The sequence below is a fragment of the Ailuropoda melanoleuca genome, chromosome 4 (genome assembly GCF_002007445.2).
Source record: "Ailuropoda melanoleuca isolate Jingjing chromosome 4, ASM200744v2, whole genome shotgun sequence".
NCBI lineage: Eukaryota > Metazoa > Chordata > Mammalia > Carnivora > Ursidae > Ailuropoda > Ailuropoda melanoleuca.
In genome coordinates, this window is record NC_048221.1 from 49,022,603 (window position 1) to 49,038,817 (window position 16,215).

General features: G+C 46.8%; 1 protein-coding gene across 7 annotated transcripts in view; it reads right to left on the bottom strand.

Moving 5' to 3' along the window:
* The window catches only part of SRGAP3 (SLIT-ROBO Rho GTPase activating protein 3), a 250,454-nt gene that overhangs the window by 18,322 nt on the left and 215,917 nt on the right, over positions 1-16,215 (bottom strand). For 5 of the 7 annotated variants that reach the window (XM_019800883.2, XM_034658695.1, XM_034658697.1 and 2 more), the window contains 4 exons: positions 9,041-9,175; positions 6,262-6,367; positions 5,815-6,042; positions 2,980-3,059 (listed from right to left, as the gene is read on the bottom strand). In XM_019800883.2, coding sequence (XP_019656442.2) covers positions 2,980-3,059; positions 5,815-6,042; positions 6,262-6,367; positions 9,041-9,175 — 549 coding nt within the window. Of the gene's footprint in view, positions 1-2,979; positions 3,060-5,814; positions 6,043-6,261; positions 6,368-9,040; positions 9,176-16,215 lie in introns of those variants that run through there. The other 2 variants (XM_034658699.1, XR_004624758.1) reach the window with 2 other exon arrangements.

Here is a 16,215-nt window from a genome sequence, read left to right on the forward strand (position 1 = left end):
CGTTTTTCCTCCCGTTTGGCTGGTCACTCACTGGGAGAACCATCTATTACAGAGACATGGGGTCGTGGTTTTCTGGCTGATTTGACCTTCAGAGTCGGCTGGGCTCCATTCATAAGGCTGTTTTCAAGAAAAACAAAGACACTGATGATCCCCCAAATGAAATGTCTTAGAGGAAAATACACAAGGGCGGTTTAGGCTGCCAATGAGCAGTTAGATCCGTAAAAATCCCTGGGTTCAGTTTCTTGATCAGAATTAGGAGGAATTTCTACTGGATACAGCATAATGTTTCACCCATCCAGTTGTCCCAGACACTGTGACAGGCTCCTTCGTATAGGTCACCTCATTTTAACTTAGGCCACGATTCTCCTGGTGCCGTCATTCTCATTTTACAGATAAGGAAACTGAGGTCTGAAGTTACATGGCTTCCCAAAGATCACAGGGCCATGAAGGTTTCTCCCTGTCTTTCAAATCCAGGTCTCCTTCCTCAGAGTCTAGTGTCCCTCAACTGTTCCTGCAACTCAGTATTTCCATGACTGTTTTGACTGGGGCAGGCGTGTAGGTAAACATTTAGGAAATGCAATTAATTTTCCTCTGAAGAATGCTCCTGATTCAGCCATCACCACCAACACAGAGGAAACAGTAAGAACCTGTAGGGAGCATGAAACTGGCTCTCCGGAAACAGCTGCTGCCCTTCCAGGGTGATCTTTCTGCCTTTGTCATTCTCAGAAACCAGCAACCTGACAAGGAACAATCGAGAAGGGACCTTCTAGGGAAGCAGACAAGCTCTGACTTACCCTGTTCCAGGGATACTGTATGCCTCTACTCTGAGAGGAGGGAGGCAACATTTTATGAGGGGTTTTTCTTGATGGGGCGAAGCCTGTTGGGTGTGCCCTGTGGCTGCTTCCTCACATACCCAGCAAGACCTGTTCTCTCCGTCCCTCCTCCTCCTCAGTCCTGTTGCCCACAGCAGCCTTCCACCCCCAGGCTGAGGAGCTGTGGGGAAGCTCAGCATGTGCAGCATGACCCGCAGTGACCTCAGCCCCCAGGAAGGTGGGCTTCAGGGGTCCTCAGAGGGCATGTGACCCACCCTCCTGCAGACACATCTACCTCCACCAGCAGCAGTCCTAACAAATCTTAATGCTGGAAACTCAGTCCATCTTGTTGGACAAGAGCTGTTTTCCCCCAGCGGAAGAAGAGAGACTGAGAGCAAGGTCTAAAGCAAGAGGGAGCTACACACACACACACACACACACACACAAGGAAATAAAGCAAGCAACAGGTAGGACAAGAAGGGAGAAGGAGAAGAGCTGAAAGTAGTAGGGCGAGAGACAGAAAAGAAGGAAAGAGAAAACCAAATTGTTACAAACAAGCAGAAGAGTGGCAGCCTTCACATCTCCAAACAAAGGCCCCCTAGGACATTTTCCTCAGCTCAGGATGACTTGAGCCTCTGAGGATTCTGGCAGAACTGAACGTTACACCTAGATATGCTCTTCCATACCTGTGACTCAGGCCTGACCCGCGGGTTCCCTCTTGGGCCACAGTGATTGGTTCTTGGTGGGATGTGTGAGTTAAGGCAGTCCTGAGACTCTACCCCAGGAGCTTTTCTTAGAACCATGATGAAAAGGCAGCTCTTTCTCACTGGGACTTTGGACAGAAGGACAATGAAAGCCTAGAACTGCCAAAAACCACCACACAGGGATATCCTATCTAAGTATGACACCAACACAGAGGGAAGCAGAACAGAAGATGGAGACAAATTCCTAACAAGATCAACTAAGCTCCTGGATCCAGCCATGCCTGAAGATATGCCTAACCTGGGATTTTTCAGGTATATGATCTGAGGCCTTTAATGGTTAAGTCAGTTTGAGTTGGAATATCTGTCAGTAGCAAGTGCAAATCCACCTATCAGTCTTGGAACCAGTCCTTTCACCAGCTCCCAGAAACCACATCTGAGTACTACATACCAGCTCTCCTGACAAAAATGGTGGCCAACAGGGCCTGGGACTATCCCAGAAGGAAACACAGAAGCCCATAAGAAAACCTCTACATAATGATTTTTTTCAAAGTAAAACTATCCCAGGGAGAAAGGAGGGCTATGCTTCGTCTCTACAGCATTGTGTTATGACTTTCATGGGTCCCTTCCTCCATTAAAAAAAGTTAAAAATTATCTTCTATTGTATGGTGACTAACATAATATAATAAAAAAACATTAAAAAATTATCTTCTACAACTGAATTGGTATAAAGATAAATATAATACAGGCTGGATCATATTCCTTTTCCTCACTATTTTAAAAGAAACTAAAACATTTTCACAGGTCCTTAAAAGTATACCCTGGGCCCTCAGTAATGCCCATTCCGTCTAATGGATTCAATGGTGTTGGGCCCATATTATCCAGATTGCTTGTCGACATGGTCCAGGTTCCCTAGAGATGAACCCAACTCTAGTCTCCTTGTCTAGAAGGGGTAGAAGGGTCCGAAGAGTTCCTTAAAGCCCAGGCCCACCTTCCTCCTCTCCCACCAGCACCTCCCTGGGTCATCGCTGGCTGGTTTCAGGCATTATTTCTGCGGATCATGGGGAGCCACTCCTAACGTGTCAGGTAACAAGTCTGGGAGCTCCTCAACAACTCATGTGTCTTTCATCAAAGTGCCCCAAGTCCTAGCACAGGCTGGTGCAGAACAGACAGTGGAGGAGGAACAGGGGACTAAGTGTGCTTCCTACTTAGCAAACTCTTGTCACTTAGGATTTGCACTCAGGCCAGGTGGGACACAGAAAGGGAGGAGATGGGCGGGTAGGAGTGTGGTGAATGGGAGTGCACATGTCTCCGAGATCTCTCTGGGTCCCCCCTCTATTCTGGAGGGCAACGCGCTGGCTTGCAAAGCTGGAGGGGGTTCTGTGGGCCAGCCCAGAGGTTGGGCAGGCATGAGTCAGTGTGAGAGTCTCCAGGTAAGCTCACTGGCCAGGTTCCCCCTCACTCACCTTCATCACTGGTGTGAGGCTCCGTGCCATTGTCGTGGTCAACCTCATCAATAGTCCCTGGCTCGCTGTGTGGACTATCACTGCAAGGAAACATGGGAAGGGGACACGTTGGGCTCTGCACCCTCACACTGTCCTCAGCTTCCCTTAAGTGTCAGCCCAGCACACTTCTGCGCTTGACCCAGGTCAGACCCAGGCCGGTGCCGTCCTGTGTTACCCATCTGACCACCCATGGGCCCTCCTAATAGAAAACCGCTCCTAGCCCCTTCAATGGGAGGCTATCCTGAATAACCTCCCCCAGTTTCCCCCAGCCCTGGAATTGGTCAGGCTGCCAATTCCTAGAGGGCAGCATAAAACCCTGGCATTTATCCTCGGAAGGACCACAGGCCAAAACAGGAAGGAACTTTGGAAGTCTGATGAGTCATTCGTCTCTCCTGGTTCCTTTTCTTACAGAGGACGTGACACTGCCCAGCAAGGTGGAGTGAAGCTCACAAGGAGCAGGGTTCTCAGGGCTGCCTCAGGATGCTGTGTGCAAAAGCCTGGGCCAGTCCACACGGCGCCTGCAGTTGGCAGCCATGATGGGCATAGGAGTAGGTAGTAGGTAAAGTGAATCCACGCCTGTCAGGTTTGGTATTAACACACTGAGATCATTTCACTAGCTGCTTCGCCCTCTCTAAATAATAAGCTTCTTGACGCCAGGGTTTATTCACATAGTCGGTTTTCTAACTGAGCTAGTGATGGAGTCCTGATACCTGCCAGGCACTATGCTAGGTAGGAGGGACACACTGATGGGTCAGTGGACACAGACTCTGCCTCATGGGCCGGGAAATAAAAGTGCTGCAAGTTGAAATGTGCTATGGAGGAGCAAATGAGCAGAGACAAGAACAGCAGAGGGGACCTGCATAGGTGGTCAAGGAAGGCTTCTAGGAGGAGGTGACATTTACAATGGCATTTGAGAAAATATGAATTTCATTATGAAAAATTCTCCACTGCCTCCTGGATAAGGCCCAGATGCCACACAATGGCTCTAGACCTTTCATAACCCGGCTCCTGCCGGCCTGTGCTGCTTCCTCCCTCACCATTCCCTCGGCATCTGCAACACTCCGGCCACACAGAACCACTTTCCATTTTACTGAATGCTCCAAGTCCAGGACATTCTTTGCCCACTCCCCACCTGGCTGACTCCATCCTATGGGCCTCCATGAAGTCGTTATGTCCTCCAGAAAGTCCTTCCTGACCTCGCTACATTGGCTCAGGGAACCCCTCTTCTGGAACTGCCTGTTTCCTCCCCTCCAGAGCTCCCTGCCTCAGGAATTAATCCTGTACAGGTTATGTCCCTGCCCCCCTGCCCAGGGCCTGGCCTGGGACAGACACTCAGCAACCATCTGTCCGTTCGTTGAATGAATGAACATTACAGTGAGACCCTCAGCCAAATTCCCCTTTTTGGCTTTGAAAATACCTCCAATGTAATTAATAGTTTTCCTTTCTCATGGGACACAAATGGGATTAAGGGAAGTGTGGTTACTGTATACTACCCTTTGGTGGGTACCACAGACCTAGACGACCTTCCCAGAACACTAATTACAGTGCAGCAGGAAAAGAGAACCGGTAATGGTTGCAGACACTGCGTGAAAAGCTTCTCTTTGTCCGGAAAGTATGCTTGCTGGCTATTTAATGTGTCTATGACAGAACAGGACAGATGTGCTCTTGGTGCCACAAATAAGGTTACAGAGCTGTGATTACAAGACAGCAGGGCCTGATATTTCTATGGCGGACGGGGTGGGAAACAAAGGGGCTGGAATGTCTCCTTTCTTTGAAGCGATTTAGGAGTCCAGGAATGCTGTGATGATCAAAAGACCAATGCCCCTGTCGGCCCCTAGCTGAAAGCAGTATGGGGAATACCTAAATGTACAGCTGTGTGTCGTCCCGGATTGGGAATGAAGAACGAATCAGAACACTTTGGCTGGTCTCTGTCAGCTGGTGTTCTGAATCCACATTTAAAAACATTTCCTATCTTTACCACATTTTAAGGTCTCAGTCTGGGGAAAGTAGTGAGCCCTGGTTTTGATTAGGTTATAACATTTTTTTCTCCCAAGACCCCATGTAGCACCAGGCACACAGAAGTGCCCAACTGCCAACTGCTGACCTGGCGTGAAGCTCTCAAAGAACATGAACTCACTGTGTCTGGAAAAAGGAGCTCCTTTCTCAAGAGGCTGAGGTGGGGGTACTTATCCACTCCCCTGCTGCCTGAGATGGGTTTGTGACTCACCTGGCCCATGACAGCTTGACATCTCCTAACCAATGTGATTTGTTCACCAGACCCGAGCCTCAGCAACGGGATATAATTCTTGGATTTGTGTTGGGACACTTGGGAAGGAGAAGCCCTTTTCCCACTGGGCTGCTGAGAGATTGTGCTCTAAATCTGGAGTTACCAGGTGCCTTCCTGAACCCACCAAGGGAGAGACTGCCTGAGAATGAAGCCAACACAGAAGAAAGCAGAGCCAAGGGCTGAGGATTGCAGAACCAAGTCCTGATGATAATAGTTGAACTCCTGGATCCAGCTATCCCTGAAGCCATGATCCTAGACTTAGTTAAGTAAAGTAAACCAATAACTTCCCATTTATCTTAACCAGTTTGAGTTGTATTTCTGTCTCTTATAAACCAAAAGAGTCTTGGCTGATACAACTATCTCTCATATAAGGCTGTGGCGAAGCTCAAATGAGAAAATGCATATGGGAGTACAGACTATAAAGCCGTAAGAAACCTTACTGTTCCTGTTCAACAGCAACAACAATTGCGATGATGATAATAACAATATTAAGAAGAATGGACTCTTACCAATATTCTTCCCCTCCAGCCATGCATTTTTCATACACAGGTCCCTCTAGCTCCCGGGGGCTGGGGAAGATGGCTTCATGATGGATGATGATGGTTTTGATGACTTCGTTGACGTGTGCCTGGCAGGACACAGGGTCCTGCCCATCAGGGATGTGCATGAGGGTGGGCCCGAAGCAGATGGCCAGGTTGTAGGGATCCATCATGTTCTCGTCGCTATACTGCGAGAGGCTACAAGAAAGGAGGTACTCACAAGTCACCTGGGAAAGGTGAATCTTCCCCCCTGTGGGTTCTCGTTTTTGAGGGCTCTACTCAACTCCAGGAGGGTTCCATGTTCTGTTTTAGGAACAGCTGCACCTGCAAAAGCCTCAGGACACCCTCTCCCAAAGGAGGCCAGAGCTGAGGCAAAGAGGGACGTCCCCCCCCCCACAACTTGGCCGGGCAACTCACTGGTTGAGGAAAGCAAAGAGGTATCTCATGACCACGATGACCACTCGGGGAAGGGTGATGAGGATCTGCTGGAGCTGGTGCACCCTCTCAGCCGGGTTCTCCAGTTCTGTAAGGCAAAAGGGCTTTTCAGCGTGTCTTTCATCCTCAGAGGGCCAGGCAAGCAACTTCTGCTCCTAGATCCGTCCACATGGTTCCGGGGGAGCCAGTTCTCTCGGTTCTAGGGATTGATCTGTAACCCTCGTCTGGCCACTTGGAGCAAGTATGTGAGTCAGTTCCTTCCCTTTTATGGGTGAAGCCAGGATAGATGGAGTTTCTGTCACCTAATACCCGTGAGTCCTGACGAACACAGGCACAGGCCATGTTCCGTGCCCCCCCTTTCTGAACGCCAGCCGCACCGCAGGCACGGCACACAGTAGGCTGGAAGTGAGTTTGGAATGAACAACCAACTCTAGAGCTCTATATTGGCCAGTGAGCTTGGCAGATGCCTGGATCTTGTCCCTGAGTGTGGTCTTCAGGTCCGGCCTAGACAGAGAGACACTGGTATTTTTGTCAGTCGGGCCAGGGGCAGGGGCAGCAAGTTGGGCTCGGTAAGGAGACATGCTTTGTGGGCTTTGCCTTGTGGAGAGGGGAAGCGGGCGTGAAGACTGAGCTGCCAGAGTTCTGATGTGTGTCTGCAGGGCTGATGCCCAAGCTTATGCCAGCTTCTTTATCAGAAAACATGCTTTTCTCACATAGCCCCTCTCTCCAGCCTCCACATACTGTCAGCACCTTCCTTCTAAAACACAATGTCTCCTATTTCTCCTCCATATCCCAGGCCTTTCACAGCAGGCTTCAGCCCACCCAGCCTGCCTCACCTCCTAGCTGCTGCCCCTTCCTCATGTATCTGAGATGATACAGAGCCATGCTTCTCAAATGAGGTGGTGGTGCACTTCTGGGCATTTACAAATCCACAGGGCATTATTTGGGGTTGTCACAGTGACTAGAGGGTACTACTGGCATTTGGGATCCAGGGGTCAAGGTGCCAAATGTCCTGAATGTATGGGACACACAGTAAGGCACTGTTCTACCCTAAATGCCAAGAGCACCCCCATGAGAAACTCCGTGCCAGGTGGCCTTAGCCACGACCTCCCTCTCACAGAGGGCCTTCCTGCCCCTGGGCCTTTGCACACACTGGTGATCTCTCTACTCTGCCCAGCAGGCTCTAGCCTACCTTCGAAGTCTGGTAGAGGCACCTCGCCCAAGCCTCCCCACAGAGCTAAATGTTCTTGGACCTTTATTGATTCCAGTGCCCTTTACACAGGCCACTCCCTGTCCTCAGCTTCAGTCATCCTAGTACCCCTCCACTTCAATACATCGTTTTCGTAAATACGTTTATTTAAAGAGGAAATTTTACCTCACTCTATAAGTGAGAAACCAGGATCACTTGCTATAATTAGGAGGTAACATAAAAATAGATATAAAGAAAGCAAAACAATGTTACTAAATTATAGGTAAGCTTGTTCTATAGAAAAGTTTCTGAGACTGAGGCTCCATCTCTCTCTTTAGAAAGGAGACTGACCTCTGAAATTTTCTCCTTGGTATAATCACAGGATTTGGGAGAGAACTGAGAAGGGATTCCCCACCCCACCGCCCCAACAGTGTGATCCAAAGTGTGCAATGTGATGAGCTCGTACCAGGCGTCAACAACCTTGTCCACTCAGGGCTCTGCTCAGAAACTAGACTAATGGGGCTTCTGGAAGCACTAGCTGAGCATGTGACATGGAGCTCAGATAGGGTTGGGCCTTTGTGGCCTGGAATTTCTAAGGGTGATGTGGAGCTGAAGTGGATGGGGAAAGATGAGCAGGAAGTAGTGTGGAGGAGAGCAGGGCAGAGGAAGTGTCTTTCATTCAAGGCAGGCAAGAGGCATGAAGTCTCCACCCACTGGAGTACTTTCCTGGCTGCAAATCCCTCTCAGAGCATTGTGAGAAGCATCCCTAATGATACTGGGCGTGGGGCAATTTTCTATAAATCATAGTTTATTCTAAAATACTAAGATTCTCATACTGTAATATTAAAAGTTTATTTTTAAAAATTCCCAAAATGTTGCCTTGGATTTGGGCATCTTACAGTCAAGGTGCCTTTACTTCAGCCCCCTAGACTGGGCTTCTGCCTTCATCCACAAAAATACCTGTCAAGGAGAACTCTGATGGCTCATGAAATCAGAAAAAGCCCACAGTCAACTTATTTTCACCATTTTACTTGTCTGTTGCTGACCTGACTCCCAAACCCTCACCATTTTACTTGAATGTTGCTGACCTGACTCCAAAACCCTCAATGGCTTCCTATTACCCAAGGGGGAAAGCTCCAAAATCCTTGCCGAGTCTTTCTCCTTTTTCTCTATTTTACCCTTCCAGCCTCTTGCACCATTCACTGGCTGGAACACCCTCCTACTGGTCCCATTTTGTGTGTCTCCAGACCCTTCCCAGGATACTCTGTGCCCACTCATCCTGGAAGGCTCAGCTCACATTGCTCTCTCTCAGCTGCGATCTGCAAAACCAAGTTTCCCTCTGCCTCTTCTGAGCTCCTTCTATACCCAGGGTTGTACCATGCCAGTTTCCATTATCAACCATCTTGTTATCTCTACAACTAGGTTTTAAGTTCTACGAGAACAAAGGCCATACTGCTTCTTTTGTACTATCCCTCCCATGTGCCTAGCACAGCAATGAGCCCATAGTACAACTTCAATAAAGGTATGTCACACAATTGATCATTCTACCATTTCCACCTAGGAAATACTTACTAATAGTAGATATCAAATCTTGAAACCTTTCCTTAGGAAAGAGTGGGTTTTCCAGTCCTCGGAAATACAGTTTTAAAACACCAGCGACTGAATTGATGTCTCGTTCATTTTGATCATCCACAAGGGGGTCTTCGCCTGAGAGCAAACAGGAGATGATAATTCAGCTTGGAAAGGAGCCAGGAAGTGTTGCAGATGGCAAGGGGTATGGCCTGGCCTCGCCTGAACTACAGGAGACACAGATGGGGCAGCCCACTTGACAGAGCAAGTTGAGAGTTCTCCCTGTAACTGATTTTGAAAATGTTCAAATCTATGAAAATATTGTGAAAATAAAATAGTGAACATCCATCACCCTTCACTCATGCTCATTAACATCCATCACCCTTCACTCACGCTCATTAACATCTTGCCATATTAGCTTTCTCTCTTTACTCATATTTATCATTGCTCAATGATTTGAGAGTATTTTGTAGACATCACAAAATGTCACTGCTAAATACTTCAACACATTTCTCCTAAGAATAAGGATATTCTCCTACATAACCACGTAACATCATTACACCTAAGAAAAATAACAATAGTTCCAAAACACCATCTCATATACAGCCCACATTCAAACATTCCCAATTGTCCTGTCTTCACAGAATTTTTTCAAAGGCTTAGATCTAATCAACACAATTCATTTGGTTGTTATGTTTCCTTAGTCTTTTGAATGTAAAAGAGGCCCCAACATTTTTTATCGTTAGTTTTTTAAAATACTGCCTCTTCTGAGGAGTCCAGGCCATTCGCCTTATGGAACGCCTCCCACTCTGGGTTTGTCTCACTGTTTCCTCATACCTAGATTTAAGTTAAACATTTTTGGCAGGAATAGTACATGGGTGATGTGGCGGACACCTCATTGGATCCAGAGGCACATAATGTCAGCCTGTCTTGGTACTGGTGTTGCTAAGTCTGATCCATGGATTAAGGAGGTAACCTCCAGATCTCTGCATTGTAAAGGTCTACTTTCCCCTTTGGAATAGTAAGTGCAAAATATGAAATATTTTTGAAAAACACAAGTGATCTATGTGCAAGTCATTGTGCTCAACTTGTTTCACCCAATGCTTTTAACCTCCCATGATGAATTTAGCCTAAATCAATTATTTTTTTTAAAGATTTTATTTATTCATTTGACAGAGACAGAGACAGCCAGCGAGAGAGGGAACACAAGCAGGGGGAGTGGGAGAGGAAGAAGCAGGCTCCCAGCGGAGGAGCCTGATGTGGGGCTCGATCCCATAACGCCGGCATCACGCCCTGAGCCGAAGGCAGACGCTTAACCACTGTGCCACCCAGGCACCCCTAGCCTAAATCAATTATTATCCTGGGCTGCAAAATGATGGTTTTCTAATTATGTCATTCCTTCTACATTTATTAGCTGACATTCTTCCATAAAGAAGAGGTTTCCCCATGCCCCCTTACTTCTCCTATTGTTGTTGTTGTTGTTGTTATTTAGCATCTTTGTGGGATTGTTTTTGTAATTTTTAATTTAATGTGTCATAATCCATTACCATCACTATTCTTTGGGATGCTCAGATTATCCCCAGTTTTGCCAGGGACAAATGTGTTTGACAGGTGACCTCCACTGAGCACTTCCTTGCTTTCTGGCACAGAAGATGTTCATGGATCACCTTATACTTTCCTTGACCCAGATCTGGAATCAAACATTTCTCCAAGGAGCTCTGGTCGCTTTTTGTAGGCAATGGCATTTAGAAACCAGGATCTTAAGTTCCAGGTGTGCTCACCGGTACAGGAGTGCTATAAAGAGCTTCTAAATCTTTTCAGTGGGTAGAGGGAGAATACATATATTTTTTTCTCATGAGTTCACACAGTTATTTCTAATTCATATTTAAGATTCAAGATTTTCTTTATCTTCATTTATTTTATATTTGTATTTCAATTTTCTTATTGAAAAAATCTTGGTTTGGAATCACATTAATAATGTATTTCTATATCTGCCTTATCCTATAATATACATCATGGTTTTGAAATTGTAATAGCAATATCACCACTAACAATAACCTACTACACAAGATTTAAGATTTCCTTGCAGGGCTTTTGTTTTTGTTTGGGGGGGAAAATGTTAGTCCTCAGAATGTATCCCAAAGATGCGTGGTCGAAAGACGAAAGTACTTCAGTGGTTGTCTACGGGGGCGCTGGGGGGATAGGGAGTCTAGGGAGTAACTACAAAGGGGCACAAAATTTCTTTGGGGGATGATGAAAAATTTCTGAAATCAGATTATGGTGATGATTGCACAACTCTGTAAATATACTAGAAACCCTTGAATTGTACAATTTAAAAATGGGTGAGCTTTGGGGCGCCTGGGTGGCACAGCGGTTAAGCGTCTGCCTTCGGCTCAGGGCGTGATCCTGGCATTATGGGATCGAGCCCCACATCAGGCTCCTCCGCTGTGAGCCTGCTTCTTCCTCTCCCACTCCCCCTGCTTGTGTTCCCTCTCTCGCTGGCTGTCTCTATCTCTGTCAAATAAATAAATAAAATCTTAAAAAAAAAAAAGGGTGAGCTTTATGATATCTAACTCAATAAAGCATTAATAATGTATGACCAGAGCACATGTTCAAAAGTTACTCTCTGTGTGATGATCAATTTGATACACATTGTTTCTATTTCTATTCAATTTTAGGGACTGACTTTTTTTTTTTTTTTTTTTAGAAATCCTTGCTTTAAAAAAATGTGTAGTTTTAAAAATATAAAGCATTTACATTGTCCAAAAGTCAAAAACAGATAAAAAGTTACATGCAGACAAGCCCTACTCCTCTCCTTCTCCTCTCCCCACCTTGCATTTAACCATTTTCATCAATTTCTGGTTTGCCCTGTTGTGTTTTCTTCTCCCAAAATGAGCAAATACATATATGAGAATTTTTTATTTCCCTTCATTTTTTACACAAAATGTAAGTAGTATACAATACTGTGACATACACTTGTTTCTTTGCTTCACAATAATACTAGAAATCCCTCCATATCAGTTCATAGAGATCTTCCTCATGTTTTTTTGTTTTGTTTTGTTTTTTAATGGCTGCAAAAGTACTCATTTCATGGATCAACCATGATTTAGTCAACCAATCTCCTATGGATTGACGTGTGACTTCTTTCCAATCTTTAGCTCTTACAAATATTGCCACAACAAATAACCTTGCATACGTGTTTTTGTGTTTGTGGAGGTGCGTCTCTGGTCAGATCTCAGAAGTGGGATTGTGGGTCAAAGGGTACGTTTCATTAGACAGAGCCAAATTCTTCCCCACTGGGGCTGAGCCATTCTATACTCCTACTGGCAACATAGGAGAATGCTTCTTTTCCACAGCCCTCCCCATGGAATGCTGTCGATCTTTAATTTTTTCCCCCCCACTGGACAGAGAAAAGTGATATCCCAGGAGAGCAGCACTTTTCAATTTAATCCCAGGCTGCTCAGCTAGATCCCCCAAGTTCCCAGTGGAGGAGGTGGAAGGAAACACAGAGCAATACAACCCCTCCCTGAAGGTGCTGACAGATGTCTGCACAATGGGCTTTTCCTCCTTAACAGCCCACAGAATGTTCTAAGACTGGCAAGCAGTGAAGAGCAGAGCTGGAAATTCATACTCGGATCTCTTTACTCCACCTCCGTAGGAAAAGAATGCATGTCACTGCCAGGGCCTCTGCTAGCCCCAACATGCTTTACTGCAAATGAGAGAGGGCCCCCCCACTTCCTTCCTGAACCAGGTCTTGCGGCTTACAGAGCACGAACCAGAGTTCAGCTCTCACCTGCCCTCTTTGGCTGAGCACCCCTGCGTAGTGCCCAGCCTGAATGACTGTATGTGGAGCCCGGACACTGATGTTCCATAGGTCAGCCTCTCAGATATCCCCACAGGGGAACAGAATTCCGTGTGGGGAAGGAAGAAAGAAAACATAAGAAATCATTGCCTGCACTGATATAGCACTTCTCAAGTGAGAAGCACATTCACACACAAGAGCTCCCTAATCTTCTCAAGAGCGGTGCATGGCGCTGAGGAAGGCATGGTTCCAACACCACCGTTCTCTCTGGTGAGAAAGCTGAGGCCCCACAAGTGAAACAACTTGCCCACATTCACACAGTCAAAACAGACAGCAGCAGCTCCCAGGTCTCGTGATGCCTGGGAGATAGTCTTCCTTTTACCAGTGTCTATCTGTCTGCTTGGATGCCTATCTTCCTCCCTCCCTCCTTTCCCTCCTTCCCTCCTTTCTTTAGAGTAGAAACCCAACCTTTTCTTTTTCTTCGTCAAGAAAAAAGTTTCTCTGAACGCTCAACACATAAAACAAACCTGTCTTAGTTGAATTGGGAGGAGAGCTCCACACCTCCCTCCTAAGCTCCCCCTCTGTCCCTCTAGCACCCCTTGAGGCCCCTCTGAAGGACCAGAAAAGTTAAAAAACTCTGGACTATAATTAGTTATTTCCCTGTTATTACCACATATGACCTTTGGGATCTCATGATTCAAAAGCACATGGACTTTTATTCTCCATAGTGCATGTTAGCTCCCCTCATCAAGCACGATCAACATATGGACTTTATATATTCACACATATACTACCTACATATGTATGTACACACACACACACACACACACACACACACACACACACACACAATTTGCTTTTGCTCTTCCTTCCAGAAGGCACTCAGTCCATAAAAGGAACCATCCAGATAGTCCACATATTCTCTCCTCCTAGCCCAGGCCTTTGGCTCTCTGCAAGGCAATTCAATTTTGGCTCCAGAGGTGACCAGAACTCCAGAGCTCAGGATGAGCAGGATGGTTTGTGGGAATGATGGCTTCCTCCAGGAGGATGACAGCTAAAATTCTAGGCAAGTCTGAGAGAAAGCTGTGTTCACGCTTGGCTGGTTACTGTCCTGAGGGAGGTGGAATTGTTCCCCAGCAGCCCTGCCTGCAGTGCCCTCTTAGCCAGGTCACCTGGGCATTTGCCGAGGACTTGACAGCAAGGCTGTCCCCAGGGCAGAGTGTGAACACAGTGGGTGACCACAGGCTCTAAGGAAACCTGCCACCAGACTGGATGCATGGCAGGAAGCTTGCAGGCGGCCTCTCACACAAGGGCAGTTAGCTCTGTGGCCACAGGTCTTCCCAAACCCCGTCTTCGGCTTCTTAACAGGACAACCCCTCCCAGCGTCTCCTGGTCACACGCCTTTCCCTGGGACAGGATCTAGATCTCTGAAGGGCGAGGCTAGAATGTGTCAGACCCTACATGCCATGACATCAGCCTCAGAGCCAAGCCCTATCCTGATCTGCACAGGGTGAGAGGACCAGTGACTCCCCTTCTAGCTCCCCCTCCACATAAGGAAAGCCCCTGGCAGCTCTCTCATGGTTGCCTACAAAGGCGACAGAGGATTGGTTTGTGGGGAAAAAGAGTTTTCCCAGGAAAACTGGACTGAGAGACAACAGCAAAGCATGCCTCTCTCCATGGCAGGGCTACAGATTTCCTGCCCTTTTGTGGTGTTTCTCCTTTGTTTTGCCAGACTGCAGAGAGAGGTCGAAACTTACGTGATGAGCTTAAGGCTTACTACAGCAAAAAAACCATATCATTATCATCACCACCTCAATTAAAACCTGGTTGACTCGTGTCAGAAGAAAAAGAAAGCGGGTTTAGGAATAATAAGCCAAGAATGAATTTCCTTTGCAATTTTTCAAAACCTTAAAGAAAACAGATCTGTGCTCCTTCCAACAATCTTATACAAGGAATGTAGACAAGAACTTCACCCAAGAGAAAAGGAAGGGGGCCAAGGAAGAGAAAGACCCAAATCTCCCTGAACAAATAGCAACAGATAGGCATCCTGCCGGGATTGAGGGACTTATATTTTAACAAAAAAAAGGAAGAAAGGAAAAATGCACTATAATGGTTTAGAGAGAAAATTCAGTCACAAGTTAGAGTGTGTGGGATGGAGGAGTGGGTGAGAAGAGAAATACTGAGCCTCCCCAGGCTTGGTCACCTGGCTGCCCAGGATGCAGAGAAATGCAGCAGGGGAGGGGGAAGCTACCAGCTTCAGGAGACGTGGGAGGTGACCCTGAGGGTCAGCTGAGTAAGGAGTCAAACCCAGGGCCATTGGTTGGTGAACTTCAAAAAGCAGAAAAAGTAAGTGGGAAGTCTGGGCACTAGCCAACCCAGGGAAGCCAGCAATGGATTCTTCTGAACGAGACATACCAGGAACAATTTTTTTTTTTTTTTTTTTTTTTTTTTTTTAAAAAANATAAGCCACGGTTCAGGTGCAGCAGAAAGACAAGGCTGCCTCAAGAATGAGATTCTTTCCGAAATGATGCAGAGAGGGAGAGGAGCCAATTTGCATACTTGAGGCAAAAAAAAAAAAGCAGAAAACATTTCTGCAGCTGAGATTTGGGTCAGGTGATCTCTGGGCAGCAGGGCTCTGCCCGAGGGGATCCAAGGCCTGTTAGGAACAGGCAGCCAAGTAAGAGACAAAAGGCACTGACCTTAGAAAATCACATTCAAGAAGAAAAGAAAGCGGTGCTCTTGGGGCAGGGCTAGGGCCCGGCTGCCTAGTATAAGAAAGTCACTTACAGAACATAGGGAAGCAGGGAAATTTGAGGCAGGGGCAGTTGCCAGGCCGAAGGCTCTATGCAGTCAGTTTACCCACGAGATTTAAGGAATTCTGTAATGCGATGAGCCAAAGAAGACGGAACCAGCAAAGATTCCAGACCATGGTTCTGTTCATTTACAATGAACACAGGGCAGCAGGGGTGCTAAGGAGTTGGGGGAAATGAAGAAACAAAACTTTAGATTGGGCTGTCCAGTGCTGTCAAGAGAAGCTCAGAGAATGACGACTGACATTCCGTCAGTGAGGCAGATGGGAGATGCCTCTTGCTTCCTAGCCTTTGCACATGCTGTTTCCTTAGTCTGGAATGACCTTTCCCTACTTTTTTTTGGCTCTTACTCTTTAAGCCTCAGCTTAGGCATTTCCTCCTCCATCCAAGAAGACTTCCTTGGCTTTACTATTCCTCCCCACCCCATCCAAGCTGGGCTAGGGAGTCCCATGCCACCCAGTACTCACCCCGTTGTCTGCTAAACTGGCTCCCTACTAGTCACGACTATCTTTTTTTTTTTTTTTTATATTATGTTAGTCACCATACAGTACATCCCCGGATTCCGA